Below are 20,748 nucleotides of genomic sequence, written 5' to 3' on the forward strand. Positions count from 1 at the left end.
GGTCCTAGTGGCATTAAAAGAAAAAGGGAAGTAACCCCAGAAAAGGACTTGACACCTCAAGTCTTAATGGAAGGAGATTCCCCTATAATTTCCTCACTAACAGAACACAGAGAGTAGTCGTCAACAGAGTAAAGTCCGAGGCAGCTACGGTGAAAAGCTCTGTTCCACAAGGCACAGTACTAGCTCCCATCTTGTTCCTCATCCTCATATCCGACATAGACAAGGATGTCAGCGACAGCACCGTGTCTTCCTTTGCAGATGACACCCGAATCTGCATGACAGTGTCTTCCATTGCAGACACTGCAAGGCTCCAGGCGGACATCAACCAAATCTTTCAGTGGGCTGCAGAAAACAATATGAAGTTCAACGATGAGAAATTTCAATTACTCGGATATGGTAAACATGAGGAAATTAAATCTTCATCAGAGTACAAAACAAATTCTGGCCACAAAATAGAGCGAAACACCAACGTCAAAGACCTGGGAGTGATTATGTCGGAGGATCTCGCCTTCAAGGACCATAACATTGTATCAATCGCATCTGCTAGAAAAATGACAGGATGGATAATGAGAACCTTCAAAACTAGGGAGGCCAAGCCCATGATGACACTCTTCAGGTCTCTTGTCCTATCTAGGCTGGAATATTGCTGCACTCTAACAGCAGGGGTGTCACTAGCACGTTAAGAGACCATACAATAAGTGTCAGGGGCCCGAGACTGTTCAACTGCCTCCCAGCACACATAAGGGGGATTACCAACAGACCCCTGGCAGTCTTCAAGCTGGCACTGGACAAGCACCTAAAGTCAGTTCCTGATCAGCCGGGCTGTGGCTCGTACGTTGGTTTGCGTGCAGCCAGCAGCAACAGCCTGGTTGATCAGGCGCTGATCCACCAGGAGGCCTGGTCACAGACCGGGCCACGGGGGCGTTGACCCCCGAAACTCTCTCCAGATAAACTCCAGGCACCTTTCAAGGCAGGTGAAATTGTCGACCTAGAAAATGTACAGAGGACTTTCACGGCGCGCATAACGGAGATAAAACACCTCAATTACTGGGAGCGCTTGAGGTTTCTAAACCTGTATTCCCTGGAACGCAGGAGGGAGAGATACATGATTATATACACCTGGAAAATCCTAGAGGGACTAGTACCGAACTTGCACACGGAAATCACTCACTACAAAAGCAAAAGACTTGGCAGACGATGCATCATCCCCCCAATGAAAAGCAGGGGTGTCACTAGCACGTTAAGAGACCATACAATAAGTGTCAGGGGCCCGAGACTGTTCAACTGCCTCCCAGCACACATAAGGGGGATTACCAACAGACCCCTGGCAGTCTTCAAGCTGGCACTGGACAAGCACCTAAAGTCAGTTCCTGATCAGCCGGGCTGTGGCTCGTACGTTGGTTTGTGTGCAGCCAGCAGCAACAGCCTGGTTGATCAGGCGCTGATCCACCAGGAGGCCTGGTCACAGACCGGGCCGCGGGGGCGTTGACCCCCGAAACTCTCTCCAGGTAAACTCCAGGTAAACTCTAAACATTAAGACTCTCTCCTCCTCCCATCCCATCAATCATCACCAGATCTTCAATAAAGGTAAGTGTCATGTAATTGTGCATGCCTTTTTCAGTTTGTGTGTATTAAAATTAATATTTCATGTGGTAAAAATGTTTTTTTTTCATACTTTGGGGTGTCTTTCACGGATTAATTTGATTTCCATTATTTCTTATGGGGAAAATTCATTCGCATAACGATAATTTCACTTAACAATGAGCTCTCATGAACAGATTAATATCGTTATGCGGGGGTCCACTGTACAAGCATATATATATACACACACACCCCTCTGGGTTTTCTGCTATTTCCTTTCTTGTTCTTGTTTATTTCCTCTTATTTCCATGGGAAAGTGGAACAGAATTCTTTCTCCGTAAGCCATGCGTGTTGTAAGAGGCGAATAAAATGCTGGGAGCAAGGGGCTAGTAACCCCTTCTCCTGTATATATTACTAAATTTAAAAAGAGAAACTTTTGGTTTTCTTTTTGGGCCACCCTACCTCGGTGGGATACGGCCGGTTTGTTGAAAGAAGAAGAACTACCTTTAGATGCCCTCATAAACAAAGGGAAAAGTAATGAATAATTCATGCCGAGAATTGTAAACAAAAGCCTTATGTACTGCCTCAAGAAGCAAGAAGGATCACATTTTGCCTGCATGATGAGACATCAATAAACAACCTAAAACTAGCACTAGGTGCCATTGATTGGCAGAGAGAGCTAGCTGACATTAATAATATCGATAAAGATGTCAAAATTTTTTTACATAAAACCCTAAACCTCTATAACAAGCATTGTCCAATCAAAACAAAACAGATCACAGAAGAGACTAAACAACCCATGGCTAACAAAAAGTATCCTCAGATCTATTAATAAAAAACACCAAATTGAAAAACAGTTCAGATTAGGCCTAATTACTAAAGAATTTACTAAGATACACATCAATACTCACAAAACTAATATGAAAATCAAAGCAAATGTATTACGAAAATAGATTTAGTGAAATGAACAGTGATATGAAAAGTACCTGGCAAACCCTTTCCAAAATTTTGGGCTCTAGGAAACCATCTGGAAATAGAGAGATAAACTTAACTAAACCAGATGAACCTCACATACAACCTATAGACACGGCCAACAAATTTAATGTCTTCTTCTCTACTGTGGGATCAAAGCTAGCAAGTCAAATTCCTAGCTCAAATACCCAGCCGAGCAAGTACCTCACTGGCAACTACCCAAATACTCTATGTATTTCCAACTAATTCCACTGAAGTCTCACTTGTCATTAAATCATTAAAGATCAAAGCAGGTGATCTAGATAACTTGCCACCAAGTTATCTAGATGCACTTGAACTGTCACCCATTATTGTAACAATGTTTAACAAATCTGTAGCATCCTCAACCTTCCCATCTATACTCAAGACAGCAAGAATCACCCCGATCCACAAAGGAGGTGATCCAACTGATTTGAACAACTATAGACCCATGTCAAACTTGCCCTTACTTTCCAAGATACATGTATTTGAAAAAATAATACACAAGCATCTTTACTCTTACCTTACATCCAACAACATACTTAACCCCTGCCAGTTTGGGTTTAGACCGAAAATAAGTATGAATGACGCTATTATACATATGCTTGAACTAATATACACAGCTCTTGATAAAAATGAATATCCTCTGGGGATCTTTATCGACCTACGAAAAGCGTTTGACACAGTTGACCACAATCTCTTGCACCTCAAACTGAATCATTACGGCATCAGAAGACATTCTCTTGACTACCTAAAATCCTATCTTAACGACAGACACCAATATGTACATGCAAATGGAGTCAACTCCGCTATCCAACCTGTAGCTGTAGGAGTACCCCAGGGTAGTGTCCTAGGACCACTCTTTCTCATCTACATCAGTGATCTCACCAATTCATCCCAACTCCTTAAACCAGTTCTATTCGCAAATGACACGACATATGTCTACTTCCATTCAGACCCAGCTGTGCTTGGAAACACTGTAAGCAATGAACTGCTGAAGATATACGCCTGGAAGATGACCAACAAACTCTCTCTCAACATAGACAAAACATACTTCATGCTGTTTGGCAACAGAGCTTCAAATATCCAACTTAACATATTGTTAACCCATTGACTGTTTTGGTTGTATATATACGTCTTACGAGCCACCGTGTTTGACGTATAGTATATACTCATAAATTATAGTGGCTTCAAATCAAGAAGGAGAAAGCTGGTAGGCCCACATGTGTGAGAATGGGTCTGTGTGGTCAGTGTGCACCATATAAAAAAAATACTGCAGCACGCAGTGCATAATGAAAAAAAAAAAAAACTGACCGTTTTTTTTTTTATTAAAATGCCAACTTTGTGGTCTATTTTCGTATAGTATTTATGGTTGTATTCTCGTTTTCTTGGTCTCATTTGATAGAATGGAAAACATATTATAGAAATAGAGGTGATTTTGATTGGTCTTACTTTGAAAAGAACCTTGAAATGGAGCTCAAAGTAGGGGAAATGTTTGATTTTTGCCGGTGTTCAAAAGTAAACAAATGATGTCATTTTCCAATAAATGTCCAAGTAGCTATTCTAATATGCAGTCATGAATGGGTTGACATTATTTATACAATTATTACAATATTGCAGTAGACTGCATAACAGTAAATCTTCTATTTTTTGTTTGAATAAAAATTAAAAATAGAAAGCAAGAGTAATATCAGAGGGGGCCAGGAATGTCTGCATTGTTCATTCTGGACCCTATTTTGAAACTCATATTTTTTTAATTTTTGTGAAATTGGCCAAATTGCAAATTTCTGACCACGTTATTGGGTAGTTGAAATTGGTAAATGGGAAGTTTCTTGTACTCAGTCAATAGAAAAAATGGAGTTCTAAAGAAATAGCTATAAGTTTGGTTGACTGGAACAATGGAATTAGCCGAAAATAGGGCTCAAAGTGGGCAAAATCGCCGATTTGCAAATATCACCGAGGTCACTAACTTCGCAAGAGCGTAATTCCATCAGTTTTCCATCAAATTTTGTCCTTTTGGTGTCATTACAATTGGGAAAAGATTCTCTATCATTTCATAAGAAAAAATACTTTTTTGGGGGAGGAAATTTTGAGACACCAGGAGACACCTCAGGAGGGCAAATTTCTAGATCTTCTCCTTGACTGTAATCTTAAATTTCAGTCCCATACCCATCACATAGCCAAGAAAATTTCCAAATCAGTAGGAATACTTTCCAAGACACGATACTATGTACCACAAACAACTCTCCTTACCCTGTACCACTCTCTAATATATCCTTACCTCACCTATGGTATTTGTGCCTGGGGCTCAACCACAGCCAACCACCTTAGACCCTTAATAATCCAACAAAAAGCTGCTGTGTGGGTGATAACCAGCTCCTGTACTAGACAGCACACCCCACCACTTTTCAAAAGACTCAACTTGCTAAATATACAAGTCATACACTCTTTTTCTTGTGCCTACTACATATACAGAACATTAAACTCCACACGCTCTACACGCTCACGCATGCCTGCTGGACTTCCAGCAGGCATGTGTGAGCGTGTTTGATAGGAGTGAATGGACAAAAATGGTTTTTAATACTTGACGTGTTGTTGGAGTGTGAGCAACATAACATCTATGAAGGGATTCAGGAAAACCGGCAGGCCGGACTTGAGTCCTGGAGATGGGAAGTACAGTGCCTGCACTCTGAAGGAGGGGTGTTAATGTTGCAGTTTAAAAAATGTAGTGTAAAGCACCCTTCTAGCAAGACAGTGATGGAGTGAATGATGGTGAAAGTTTTTCTTTTTCAGGCCACCCTGCCTTGGTGGGAATCGGCCAGTGTGTTAATAAAAAAAAAAATTAATAAACTCTACTGTAAACCCTCCCCTAAAACCACTACTTGACAGTTACAACAGAATGCACAGCCACAATACAAGGTATGAGGCACTTTTCAACATATCTCGAGTCAGTCTCTCATTATACAAGAGCGCTATGCACATAAAAGGCCTGAAAATTTGGAACTCGCTACCGGAACAGGTCAAGGATTCCCTGACAGCTTAAAAATTTAGGTCGTTGCTAAAAAATCATCTTATCTCACAATATTAACCAAATCAACCAAACATCTGCTAACTGGTTTTATTATGTGACCTCTAGGCTCTTAATTCTGCCAATTTATAAAATCATCTTAGTTATTTATTTATTTATTTATTTATTTATTTTATGTCTTTGCAAACAGTACATTGAGATTTTATATTTACAATAGTGGGTTGCAGTGCAAAGAGAGCCTCTATTATGCCTAGGCATTATGGGCCAACTTAACATTATTGACTTACAGACTACTTAACACTAAGGATTATATCATAGTTGTACAGTAGGATAGTAATTATTTCATAGTTGAACAGTAGATTATTAATTATAAGTGAATTAAATTTGTATAAGACAAAGGATATATTCATATAGACTAAAATGCTTTTTGTGAAAACAATGGTTCAATTATATTCCTGTCAACAATGGATAAAAGGTTCAAAGTGATTGTTGAAGTTATGATGTGGGAGTACATAGGTGAGTATGTGTGTACTGAGTATTTAGCGTTTAGTCAGTATTAACCAAATCGGCCAAAACATCTGCTAATTAGTCTTATTATGTGACCTCCTGGATTTTAATTCTGCCTTTCCATAAAATATTATCGCCTGCACCATTACTTGTAAGGTAGATTTTATGTGCAATTTCAAGCTTTTTTTACCGAACCCTACTCACTTGTATTAAGTTTAAATAAGACTGTAAAACAGCTAACCACTATTACTTGTCTTTACTGTTTGCAGAGACATAAAATAAAATAAATAAAGTAAAATAAAATGAATTTACTATTATCTTATCTACTTTTAATTAGTTACTATGTATTAGGATTAATTTGCCCAAAGTGCCTTGGCATGATAGTGGCTATCTTTGTATTTAGCAAATCAAAATTGTAATTACACATTGTAACCTTTACAAAGAAATAAACTTTACTTTACTTTACATTAACCCTTTCAGGGTCGAGATGCCCTCTCCTAAACTTGTTCTCAGGGTAGCAAATTTTTCGAAAAAAAAAAAAAAAAATTTCTTATGAAAAGGTAGAGAATCTTTTCCCAATAATAATGACATCAAAAGTATGAAATTTGATGGAAAACTTTAGGAATTATGCTCTCACGAAGTTAGCGGTCTCGACGATGTTTGCGCATCGGCAATTTTGCCCACTTTGAGCCCTATTTTCAGCCAATTCCAGTGTACTAGTCAACAAAAATCATAACTATTCATAACTATTTCGCTAGAACTCCATTTTTTCTATCAAATAAGTACAAGAAACCACCCATTTACTGATTTCAACTATCCAATAAAGTGGTCAGAAATTAGCAATTTTGCCAATATCACACAAATTTCAAAAGATGCCAATTTCCAAATAGGGTCCAGAATAAACAAGACAGACATTCCTGGTACTAAAATAACATTTTCTTTGTTCATTAGTCATGTCTGCAGGCCCCTCTTACATTTCTTTTGCTTTCCACTGTTATGCTTTCCACTGCTTTGCAGACTACTGCATTAGTGTAGAAATGGTATAAATAATATCAGTGCACTTGTGAAAGAATATTACACTCACCAGTTGATGTGTATTGGATGCGTGGCATGATTTGTTTACTTTTGAACTTTGTCAAAAATCGAACATTTCTGCTACTTTGAGCTCAATTTTATTTTGAAACCAGTCAAAATCATCTCAATTTCTGTATTATGTCTTCCATTCTATAAAACAAGACCAGGAAAACTAGAATACAACCGTAAATACCATACGAAAATACAGTGCAAAATCGCTGTTTTAAACCAAAAACACTGTCATTTTTTTTTCTCATTACGCACTGTGTGCTGCAGGATTTTTTTTATACTGTGCACACTGACCACATAGACCCATTCTTTCATATGTAGGTCTACCAGCTTTCTCTTGCTAGATTTGAAGGCGCTAGAATTTAGGCGTACTAGTACGTCAATAACCCTGGTGCATAAGCCATACTAGTACGTTGGAAATCCTGAAGGGGTTAAGGGTGGTAGGTTACTGGGCCAATGCAGATTCATACATATTTTCTCTGAAGCTGGACCAGAGAAAATGTAATGTTTACTTTCCACCTGACCCCCACCCCTCAATCGCATATAAACATTGCATGTTTTATATGCTGTGTAACATGTTTCTTATAGTATAATTTTGAAGATAATATCATAGATGGATTAATGAAAATGTCTATACATATTAACCTCAATAAGACATTTAATGTGCCCAAGAGTGATTATTATTAAACATACATTGCATATAAACATTGCATGTTTATATGCTATGTAACGTGTTTCTTACATAATTTTGAAGAAAATATCATAGATGGATTAATGAAAATGTCTATATTAACATAAAATAAGACATTTATTATGCCCAAGAGTGAGTCATGAATGTATGAGTGGCCCAGGTGGACATGTCTGATACCATCAATTTCCAAGCCGCTGTATGAAACCCGGGGGGAAATTTCGCCAAAAAAAGTGCTTGAAATCCGAATTGTATGATTTTCACACCGTTCCACTGTACTTATATTTGAGCATGATGGTCACTAGTTGTTCGGGAGAAAGGTCGTTCAGCAAATTGGCACTGATAAAGAATTATCTGAGAATGACAATGACCCATGAAAGACTAAGTGCTCTGTGCCTATTGGATGTTGAGAGCAGTGTCTTCAAGAAGATACAGTTGATGAGGTAGTTAAAGATTTGGCAGATGCTAAGTGTAGAAAGAAAGACTTTTTGTAGATATTGCAGTCTGATCATGTGATGCATAAATGTGATGTATAGTTTGCTAATTCCAGTGACTTACCTGGAGTTTACCTGGAGAGAGTTCCGGGGGTCAACGCCCCCGCGGCCCGGTCTGTGATTTGTAAATTTGGTGATTTGCTGCAAACTGAAAAGATTATATAAGAAATTTACTTATCACAGTCTGATGACTTCAAAAGTGTATTTCTATATCTTTCTTTCAACACACTGACCGTATCACACCTAGGCGGCGTGGCCCAAAAGGAAAAACGAAAGTAAAAGTGTATTTATGTATGTATTATGTATTAGTTCAAGTTCAAAGTTCAAACTTTATTCTCTATAAGTATTAGGGTAAATATGTATGTAAAGTGTAAATATGTATGTATTTGTGTATTTTATTTAATGTGAAATACAATAATATCTTATACAACAGTATGTAAAAAAAAAAAACTTTGCAGTGATGTCCACAATTTAAAAAATAATAGCACCATAACTTCACACCTTATCTGAAAACCAGTAATTTATATCACTCCTAGAAAGTCAGCTGATTTATTCAGTAAATCATACTAAACTATTTGAGAGATTTTTTTTAGAAATTGTATGATCAAATTAACATTCAATATTTTTTTATAATTTGATAGTTTAAACTAAACTATTTGTGGTTAAATTTTATTGAGAAATTAAATTTTTTAGACTTGTGTTATCTTAGCCAGGTAACATATACTTTTTATTCTTGTTATATTTTATACATTCCCTATGAAATTATTATTATACAAATTGTTTTCATTGGCATAATTTTTTTTTCATTGCTACAAATTTTTTTCATCAGTATAAATTTCTCTTTTGATGTTGTCCTCGCAGCAGCGAGGAGACGGTTGGAGGCAGTGGAGATGTCCTGTCTAAGGGCAATGTGTGGTGTAAATGTTATGCAGAAAATTCGGAGTTTGGAAATTAGGAGAAGGTGTGGAGTTAATAAAAGCATTAGTCAGAGGGCAGAAGAGGGGTTGTTGAGGTGGTTTGGTCATTTAGAGAGAATGGATCAAAGTAGAATGACATGGAAAGCATATAAATCTATAGGGGAAGGAAAGAGGGGTAGGGGTCGTCCTCGAAAGGGTTGGAAAGAGGGGGTAAAGGAGGTTTTGTGGGCGAGGGGCTTGGACTTCCAGCAAGCGTGCATGAGCGTGTTAGATAGGAGTGAATGGAGACGAATGATACTTGGGACCTGACGATCTGTTGGAGTGTGAGCAGGGTAATATTTAGTGAAGGGATTCAGGGAAACCGGTTATTTTCATATAGTCGGACTTGAGTCCTGGAAATGGGAAGTACAATGCCTGCACTTTAAAGGAGTGGTTTGGGATATTGGCAGTTTGGAGGGATATGTTGTGTATCTTTATACGTATATGCTTCTAAACTGTTGTATTCTGAGCACCTCTGCAAAAGCAGTGATAATGTGTGAGTGTGGTGAAAGTGTTGAATGATGATGAAAGTATTTTCTTTTTGGGGATTTTCTTTCTTTTTTGGGTCACCCTGCCTCGGTGGGAGACGACCAACTTGTTGAAAAAAAAAAAAAAAAAAAATGGAATACCCCTATTTTTCTATCTTTTTTTCCTAGAACTTCTATGCCAAAGATATGAATAAACATAGGCTAGATATTGTAATTATGATGGGGTTGCATGATTTTACTGAAGTGTCTTAGGGGTTGTAATAAAGTTGGTAGAATTACCGACAATATGTAAAGTAAAAGGACACAAGTGCAACTAATGTGACATTTTATTGTGGCAATGTTTCGCTCTCCAGGAGCTATATCAAGCCATAACAAACAATACATGGACACAGAGGGTTACGTTACGTGGACGACGTCCTCGTAATAACTCCCAAACGTTTTCATGTACGGAATCTTCAGGCAAGGCTCAACGCAGTTGAACTGGCGATCCAGTTTACACTAGAAGAAGAGTCCAATGACAAGCTACCTTTCCTCGATGTCCTCATTCACAAAGTAGACAACAACCTAAGATTTCAAGTTTATCGGAAACCCACCAGTAAAAATGATCTCACACACTTCTATTCCAGTCAAGATGCCAAGACCAAAAGAGGCATCATCATCGGGCTTTTCCTAAGAGCATACCGAATTTGTAGTCCTGAGTTTCTTGACAAGGAATGTACATACATTCACCAAACATTCACTGAGTTACAATTTCCTCATTTTTTCATCAAAGACTGCAAGAAAAGAGCTCTTCAGATCTTTAACTCTCCACGCATCAACACCGCTCACAACAAAGTTATAATTCTTCCCAACAGCCAGGTTGCACTAAACGTCTCAAAAGTACTTTCACAAGCTAACACCAGAGTCGCCATCGCTTCTAGCACTTCAATAAAGGATCTAACCAGGACAAAACCCAAGCAGCACGAACCAGTCAATGTAGGAGTTTACACTATACCCTGTGGAGGCTGTGACAAGATCTACGTAGGTGAAACAGCAAGAAACCTCGACACCCGCCTCAATGAACACATTTACGCATGTAGGAACGATAACTTGAACAACGCCTGTGTACAACACCGAAATTCCACCAATCATCTCATGAAATTCAGAAACGCCCAATTAGTGATCAAAGAAACTAATTTCTGCAGACGCAAGTGCCTCGAATCAGCACTGATCGCTGCTTTGAATACAATTAAACAAAACAACGGCAGCTTCACCATCTCCGAAGTCTTAGCAAGAATCCTCCTGAAAACAGTAAACCCTGCCATCACATAGTCTCTCCTGTTATACTACACAAAGCACATTACAGAGAGTGAACACTGAAACAACCTGCCTCTTTCCAGTCTATATTTGTCCAACCTATTTTTATGTTACCCAAGTAATAGCTTTTATATCCTTTTACTCATGTACGAATTAATTGCTCTACCATACTACTACCACTAGTGAACATCGAAATGGTACCTCACTAGTATTGCACCTCACTCTGAGCCTTTATATACCCTCTGTGTCCATGTATTGTTTGTAATGGCTTGATAAAGCTCCTGGAGAGCGAAACGTTGCCACAATAAAATGTCACATTAGTTGCACTTGTGTCCTTTTACTTTACATGTCCTAGGGGTGCATGACCATAAGAGAATTAATATTTGAAGTGTTCTTTAAGATCCAAGGTGCATTAACTGAAAAGTAAAAAACAGGTGAAGAACCCTTTCTTGGCCATTATAAGCTGGCGCTCTCCTAATAGGGTTAATTTTTACAAATAGAGGGATTGAATTAATTTCTTTCTCGAAGTTAGACGGTTTTGGTTTCTTTCTTTCATAAATTATACTATTTTAACTTAAATATCTAGTTGATCGGTCAGTCGGTTGGCCAGCCCATTACCAAATTATTATATAAAAATATATACACGTATATAGATAGATACTGTAGGTAGTAGGTTGGTAAACAGCAACCACCCAGGGAGGTACCACCATCCTGCCAAGTGAGTGTATAATGAAAGCCTATGATTGTTTTACATGATGATAGGATTGCTGGTGTCTTTTGTCTGTCTCATAAACATGCAAGATTTCAGGTACGTCTTGCTACTTCTAGTTACACTTAGGTCACACTACACATACATGTACAAGCATATGTATATACACACCCCTCTGGGTTTTCTTCTATTTTCTTTCTAGTTCTTGTTCTTGTTTATTTCCTCTTATCTCCATGGGGAAGTGGAACAGAATTCTTCCTCCATAAGCCATGCGTGTTGTAAGAGGCGACTAAAATGCCGGGAGCAAGGGGCTAGTAACCCCTTCTCCCGTGTATATTACTAAATGTAAAAAAAGAATCTTTCATTTTTCCTTTTGGGCCACCCCGCCTCGGTGGGATGAAAGAAAGAAAAGATATCGAAAGCATGACACCAAAGATATAAATAAATACACATTGGTAGTTATTGTATAGTGTAGATGGAATACATTACAAACTGAAAATTATGGTCAGAGTTATTCTTAAAGTCAATAAAATTGAGAAAAAATCAGGCATCTTCTTCAAAACCTAACATATTTTTTTGGAAGACTGCTGTTTATCATTCATTTTACTTAATTTCTTAATTGTAATTCAATTTAATTTCCATGTTGAGGGCCTCCCAAGGTCTAAATCCAGCCCTGCATAATATAATACAGTGGACCCCCGGATATCATCCAGTGCGGAAATTGGCTAATTTGGAAATCAAGCACTTTTTTTGGTGAAATTTACCCCTGGATTTCATCCATCCGCTTGGAAATCATTGGTATGAGATGTGTCCACCATCTGGCAATGCGCTTCCTCACATGTATCACACTCAGTCTGCGTGTATCTTCTCGTTGGGTTAGGAATACTCCGTGCGTTCATCTATTGTTTTTGGTGCTTGTTTATTGATTGCAACTGTGAGATAAACCACCACGGGGCCAAAGGAAGTTCAGAGTGCCAGCCCTTTGGTAAAGAAGGTGAGAAACACGATAGGATTCAAGAAAGAAGTTATTACAAAATATGAAAGTGTTGTACGTGTGGTGGAGCTGGCTAGGATGTATGGGAAATCTACTTCAACAGTCAGTTTCATCCTGTTGAAGAAAGCAGAAATCAAGGAAGCTGATGTTGCAAAAGGTGTAAATATGCTAACAAAACAGAGGTCTCAAACAATTGAGAATGTGGAGAAGTTGTTGTTGGTGTGGGCCAACAAGAAACAATTAGTGGGAGATAGTGTTTCGGAGGGGATAATTTGCAAGAGAGGAAGGCAGTTGCATGCAGATCTCATAAAGAAAATGCCAGGAATGAGTGCTGTTGTTAGTGAATTTAAGGTCAGCAAAGGCTGGTTCGACAGATTCAAGAAGCGTAGTGGCATACACAGTATTGTAAGGCATGGCAAGGCTGCAAGTGCTGACAAATGTGCGGCCAAAGCATTCATTGATGAATTCAAGAGGTACGTAGAGGCTGAAGTATTCCTTCCCCAACAATTGTTCATTTGTGATGAAACAGGCCTCTTTTGGAAGAAAATGCCAAAGAGGACCTACATCATGCAGGAGGAAAAGGCATTGCCAGGACACAAGCCTGTGAAGGATAGGTTAACTCTTTTGTTCTGTGGTAACGCTAGTGGGGATTTCAAAGTGAAGCCTTTACTCGTGTATCACTGAAAATCCCCAAGTGTTCAAGAAAAACAATGTCATGAAGCGTAAATTATGTGTGATGTGGAGGGCTAACAATATGGCATGGGTCACGAGGCTAATTTTCATTGAGTGGGTCATTGAAGTGTTTGGCCCGAGTGTGAAGAAATACCTCCTGGAAAGTGAATTTCCACTTAGTGCCTCCTGGTAATGGACAATGCTCCTGCTCATCCTCCAGACTTGGAAGACCTGTTGTTTGAGGAGTGTAAGTTCATCACAATGAAGTTCTTGCCCCCCTAATACCACTCCTCTCATCCAGCCCATGGACCAGCAGGTCATTTCAAACTTCAAAAAGCAGTACACCAAAGCATTGTTTCAAAGATGCTTTGAAGTGACCTTGGACACTGAATTGACCCTAAGAGAGTTCTGGAGGAATCACTTCAGTATCCTCCATTGCATAAGCCTTACAGATAAAGCTTGGCAGGGAGTGACTTCTAGGATTTTGAACTCTGCTTGGAGAAAATTGTGGCCAGAATATGCCCTCGACAAGGATTTTGAAGGGTTTGAGGCTGACCCTGACAACCCTACGCCTATTGTGGAGTCTATTGTGTCTTTGGGGAAGTCCATGGGGTTGGATGTGAGTGATGAGGATGTGGAAGAGTTGGTGGAGGACCACAGGGAAGAGCTAACCACTGAAGAGCTGCAACACCTTCAACAGGAACAGCAACAGACTGTAGCTGAAGATATTGCATCAGAGGAGGAAGAGAGGGGGAAAATGTGCCTTCTTCAGTGATTAAGGACATTTGTGCAAAGTGGAGTGAGGTGCAAAGTTGTGCAGAGAATTATCACCCTGACAAAACTGTTGCAAGTTGTGTCTGCAACACGTTCAGTGACGATGTCTTGTCCCATTTTAGGCAAATTTTAAAGAGATGCCAGAAACAGGGCCCTCGAGACAGATTTTTTGTGCGACTGGGGTGCAGTGACTCTCAAGCTGGTCCTAATGACAGTAAAAGACAAAGAAGGGAAGTAACCTCAAAGAGGGCTTCGATACCTGAAGTCCTTAAAGGAGGGGGATTTCTCTTCCAAACAATAAACTCTCCTCCCTCTCCCCTCCTCGCCTTCCATATTCCAACAAGAGTCTTCAATAAAGGTATGTAATGTTCATTTATTATTAAAATTGCTGCTTTATATTTCTTTCTCATTGTTTTCTGTATGTAAAAATAGGTATTCTTTAAAAAATGTATTTTTTTTTTTTTTTAATATTTTTAGGTGTCTGGAATGGATTAATTGGATTTACATTACAGTATTTCTTATGGGAAATATTACTTTGGTTTTTGGCCATTTCAGATTTAGGTCAGACTTCTGGAACAGTTTATGGCCGATAACAGGGGGTCCACTGTAATAATATAATATAATAATATCTATATTTACTACAAGTGTAAGTACATGTCCTGGAGGGAATGGTACCAAACCTCCACACGAAAATCACTCCCTATAAAAGCAGAAGACTTGGCATGAGATGCAACATTCCCTCATTGAAAAGCAGGGGCACCACAAGTACACTTGAGAGAACACAATAAGTGTCCAGGGCCCAAGACTATTCAATTGCCTCCCAGCATACATAAGGGGGATTACCAATAGACCCCTGGCTGTCTTCAAGAAGGCACTGGACAGGCACCTAAAGTCAGTATCTGACCAACTGGGCTGTGGTTAGTACATCAGCTTGTGTGCAGCCAGCAGTAACAGCCTGGTTGATCAGACCCTGACCCACCATGAGGCCTGGTCTTAGACCGGGCTGCAAGGGCGCTGATCCCCGAAACCCTCTCCAGGTAAACTCCAGGTACATGGTATACAGGCCTATCTGACATCAATAACATGCTACTATTTAGAAAGCCGCTTGATATGTTAAGCATTTCGGGCAAGTTAGGTTAGCTTTGTCCCAGGATGTGACCTACGCTAGTCAACTAAAACCCAGGTATCCATTTTGAACTGATGGGTGAACAGGGACAGCAGGTGTCTTATGGTAACGCTTCCCTAATGTTTTCCAGCCATACTGGAATAGATTCGAACCCCAGACCTCAGTGTGTGAACTGAGCGCACTAGCGATCGAGCTACGGGACTGAATATTTTTGATACTTTGTCTAGTCTCTCCATCATTCCTTGGATTGTCTTATGTAGTTTGCCCTTTTTACTTTGACGGTACAGTTCTCACTATATGCTCTGGTGTAAGGAATCTCATTAATGTCTTTTAAAGTCTAGGGGAACACTTACACTCATGGTAAGTCCATCCCAGTTTCTGAAAACTTATTCCTTCTGTCAGAATAGGTTATTTAAAACACTGTTCTACAAAAAATAATTATATACACATATATTCAATGGATAAGTATTTACAGCATATACATGTTTTAAGTAGTTTGGCTTAGCCTTCCACCACATGGGCATCTAATCACATGGTATCATCTGAAACAATTATTACTCCTTTCTCCCTTGTGGCCTTAACCCAGTGTTTTGACACATTGGCAGTTGCGCCCCCTAGCAGTTTAATATAATTAGGTACAAAAAATGAGTCTTTAACTGCTACTTAAGTACATAATACATTTTGGGTCCTATAACCCCATGACATGTTATCTTCCTGTTTCTTTTACTAGTATACTTCTAACAAAACTTATTGCTTTTTCATAGTCCTCTGTAGCCTGGTTTCCTATGTTTGTGTATCTGCAGTTATAGTAGTTAAACCTTGGTCCACACATATATGTCTGTAATCATAATGTAAATTTCATGTATCCACAGCATTGGAGATAGAAAGGAGCTGCGGTCAAGGCTGAAGTGTCGTGGGTTTGGCTGGTACCAGAAGACCATCTACCCAGAACTGGCCACACCTTCCAGACATGAGCTGGCCTATGGTCAGCTTCGCCAGCGTAACCTGTGCCTCCAGGGACCAGACTCGCCTCCTCCAGACCAGGTGAGTGGGTGGCGCAAACACCCTTTTCTTCGTAGCCAAGTGGCAAAGGTTTCAGACAAGATCATTAGCATATTGACAGTGCAAAGATCTCCCAAAAGGTAGTTTTCTTGCCGTACAGCCCTGTTTCATCCCATGTCAGACACAATTAGACATGGACCACATATTGACACTCTGTAGATGACTCTATACTCAGCAGTGAATCACATAAGCAAAGAACATTTACTGTAACTTTTAAATACCATATTACTCAAGGTGCAAGATCAACTTTTCACTATTTTTTTCAGTTCATTGAATTTTTTTTCATAAAAATACAAGATTAAAACTTGTGTTGTTTATTAATAACTTTTTAAAGTTGAAGTCACTACAAAACATAAAACTACCATAAAATTCTAACATTTTTTATTAATAACTTTTGAAAGTTAAAACAAATCACTACAAAACATAGTTACAGTAGTACTTAACCCTTTCAGGGTTTCAGACGTACTAGTATGGCTTACGCACCAGGGTTTTTGACGTACTAGTATGCCTAAATTCTAGCACCCTCAGATCTATTGAGAGAAAGCTGGTAGGCCTACATATGAAAGAACGGGTCTATGTGGTCACTGTGCACAGTATAAAAAAAATCCTGCAGCACACTGCGTAATGAGAAGAAAAAAACTTTGACCGTGTTTTTGGATTAAAATAGCGACTTTGCACTGTATTTTCATATGGTATTTATTGTATTCTAGTTTTCCTGGTCTCGTTTTATAGAATGGAAGGCATATTACAGAAATTGAGATGATTTTGACTAGTTTTACAATGAAAAGTACCTGGAAATTGAGCTCAAAGTAGCAGAAATGTTCCATTTTTACCAAAGTTCAAAAGTAAACAAATCATGTTAAGCATCCAATACACGTCAACTGGTGAGTCTAATATTCTTTCACAAGTGCGCCGATATTATTTATACCATTTCTACACTAATGCAGTAGTCTGTATAACAGTTAAATCTTCTATTTTTTGTGAGAATAAAAATTTGAAGTGGAAAGCAAAAGAATGTAAGAGGGGCGTGGGGATGTGACTAATGAACAGAGGAAATGTTATTTTAGTGCCAGGAATGTCTTTCTTGTTTATTCTGGACCCTATTTGGAAATTGGCATCTTTTGAAATTTGTGTGAAATTGGCAAAATTGCTAAATTCTGACCACTGTATTGGATAGTTGAAATAGGTAAATGGGTGGTTTCTTGTACTCACTCAATAGAAAAAATGAAGTTCTAGCGAAATAGCTATGATTTTTGTCGACTAGTGCACTGGAATTGGCCAAAAAGAGGGCTCAAAGTGGGCAAAATAGCCGATGCGCAAACATCGTCAAGACCGCATGAGAGCATAATTCCATAAGTTTTTCATCAGACTTGTTCTCAGGCGACCCTGAGAACAAGTCTGGGAGAGGGCCTGGCGACCCTGAAAGGGTTAAAAGAATAACGAGATATTGCAGGACTATTAAATTCACATTCAATTTCCTCCCCGAAAAAGTAAAACTGTATATACATAACTGACAACATAGACATGCACAACATATCTTCCTCTAATTTTCATATATATATATATATATATATATATATATATATATATATATATATATATATATATATATTTATATTTATATTTATATTTATATAGGGTACCACCTCTAGAACTGTTATAGGGACCCTCATCCTCAGAGAAAAGAATAAACTTGCTTCAGGGAAAGCTCAAGGTTCTCCCTGAAGCTGTTTGAGAATTTTCTCCTACCACCCCCTGTATTTTATATATATTTTATTTAAAGACAAAATACATTGACAAAACATTCACAAAAATATGATAGAAAGTAAAACAACATAGGTAACTCAGAGCTACATCTCGAATACTTCGTCCAGCTCCCCGGCGGTGGGCCGCGTGCCCAGAATGCTGCAGGCATTTCCTCTCTGGATTGCAACACTGAGTCTCTGAAAGAGGAAGCTGGTCGCCCTGTGGTCCTTGGTTTCTTTGATGAGCTTTTCACCCAGCTCTGTTAGGAACTTTAGAGCACACTTGCCCCATGCTCCAAGGGTCTCTGACCCTATTGGGATGAAGTTATAGCAAGTGGGAAGGTCTTCATATTTGCGGATCTTCTGGGTCTCCCTGTGGCTGGCAGCTCCACCCCCTTCCACTACGGAGTATGGCAAGTAGGTGTCTGCCAATGTGGCGGCACATGTGTAGTCCCAGGCAATCTGCTTTCCATCCTTCCAAGGTAGCATAGTGGCTCCATCAGGACGCTTTTGACTTCTGTCAGACCTCTGCACTTGGGGTTCCCATTGAGCTGGGCAACAGGCTGTGGCGAGGCTTCTCTTTATGATGCCATTGACCTCCTCATGCCTGGCATACTTCCCTTCTGCTGTGTGACACACGAGACCATGAAGTCTGAATTGATCAGCTGTCGCCCTGCCGCAAATACACCTATGTTCGGTGAGGATGGGGGTGGCTAGGCAAAGAGCAACACCAATCCGAATGGCCTGTGGGTCTAGTCAAGTGCCCAAGGAGGAATTGGGAACAGCTAACAGGAAATCTCCTGAGTGTGGTGCCTTCACTGCCAGGAGACGAGCTTTATCCTTTCCTGAGGCGTTGGAGAGCATTGTGTTGGTGATTTTTTCTATGATCGGTTTGTCCCAGTGGGACTGTTTGTGTTCTTTGGGAGGAGCTGGTCTACTGGAGGAATCTGTAAGGGTGTCCCACAGAATCGCTGCTTCAGTAAACCTGGGGTCTTGAGCTCCTACCACGTCTCTCAAGCGTTTGGGAACAATCTTCTTGACTAATGCACTGAAAGCCAAACACGAAGACAGAAAAGCAGGTAAAGCAACATGCGTTGCTTTGTGCACCCCTATACCTCCCAGTCGCACTGGGAGGGTTGCCTGATCCCATTGCTGATCCCCTAGTGACAGGTTCAGTGCCTTCTTAAGGGTTGACCTCAGGTGTGCGTCATATTCGTCGAGTGTTGGGTTGTCAAAAGAGGGTGCACACCTCAGGAAGTAAGTGAGTCTTGGAATAGTAAGGCACTTTGTGAGGAGATACAGAGCATCATGGGCATCAAGATTGCTTATTCTCTCCTCCATTCTCATCAGGTCATTCAATTTGTCCTTGAGGACTGTGTCGATGGCCTGGTGACCCAGTGGTGCTCCCAAGATGGTACTGTTGGACAGAGTGGTAGTAGAGACTTCTGGGAGGATTCTTCGCACAGCATTGATTATTTCCTGGTTCGCTGCGATGATTTCACACTTGGAGGGATTGAGGATGAGTCCCAAGTCTTCTCCCTGTGTTTTCACTAGTTGTAGGTCCCCTACCAGGGACTCTTCAGTACCTGCCAGAGTGCCATCATCCAGGTACCAGATGTTGAGCTCACTGCGTAGGCTGGAAGTTAGTTCTCTTACTGCCAAGCAGAAGAGAAGTGGAGCTAGTGGGTCACCCTGCTGAACACCTTCTGATGAGAGAATTTAATGTTCTCCAAACAAAAGAATTGAGGGTTTGCTGAAGCCGGCTGAGATGAAGGGAAAAAGACTGGGGAAGCGATCCTGAACAGCTGGCAAGACAGCATCTCTCTTTACCATATTAAAGGCATTTCTAAAATCAAGTTTGACTGCAGCCTTGTCTTCTGGTAGGTCCCAGATGTAGGCCCTTGCCGCATGAGCTGCAGCTTCACTGCCTTGAGGGACCCCAAAGCCCAGTTGGTGTGGCTGGAGTAAACTGGCAGCTTCTAGGCGGATGTTTCTTACTGCTGCTTTGGCAACGAGACGGCGACGAGTGTTTCCAACTGCAATGGGTCTGATTCCCCCATCCTTCTTCTTCAACGCACACAGTGAGGCTCCAAAAAAGAAAGGTTTAATTTCTTCTGGGATTCGCCCAGCCAGGCAGTTGTTGACGAAAGTTGTTTACTCGGTGAGAAGAAGTGATGCAGATGCACCGAGTACTGGATTTATATATATATATATATATATATATATATATATATATATATATATATATATATATATATATATATATATATATATATATACGTATATGGTATAAACCTTGGTAATAAATACCGACAAGTTGGTTTAGAAAGACACGTAAGCAAACACTATAACATATTTATTAGAAAACGTTTCGGTCCTGGGACCTTGATCACTTCTAACATACAGAGGCAGAAAGACATTATATATATAGGCGGAGAGTGAGATGTGACGCACGTGACCTGAGGAATGTCCTAAGAACATAAGAATGGAGGAACACTGTAGAAGGCCTACTGGCCCATGCGAGGCAGGTCCTTATCAAAACAACCTCTACCTAT

The 20,748-nt window shown here is 39.8% G+C and overlaps 1 protein-coding gene across 1 annotated transcript in view; it reads left to right on the top strand.

Annotated features, from left to right (window-relative positions):
* The window catches only part of LOC128691982 (polypeptide N-acetylgalactosaminyltransferase 14), a 194,903-nt gene that overhangs the window by 126,261 nt on the left and 47,894 nt on the right, over positions 1 to 20,748 (top strand). The window contains exon 15 of the mRNA XM_070085357.1: positions 16,259 to 16,430. Coding sequence (XP_069941458.1) covers positions 16,259 to 16,430 — 172 coding nt within the window. The remainder of the gene's footprint in view (positions 1 to 16,258; positions 16,431 to 20,748) is intronic.

The sequence above is a fragment of the Cherax quadricarinatus genome, chromosome 15, assembly GCF_038502225.1.
Source record: "Cherax quadricarinatus isolate ZL_2023a chromosome 15, ASM3850222v1, whole genome shotgun sequence".
In the NCBI taxonomy this organism is placed as follows: domain Eukaryota; kingdom Metazoa; phylum Arthropoda; class Malacostraca; order Decapoda; family Parastacidae; genus Cherax; species Cherax quadricarinatus.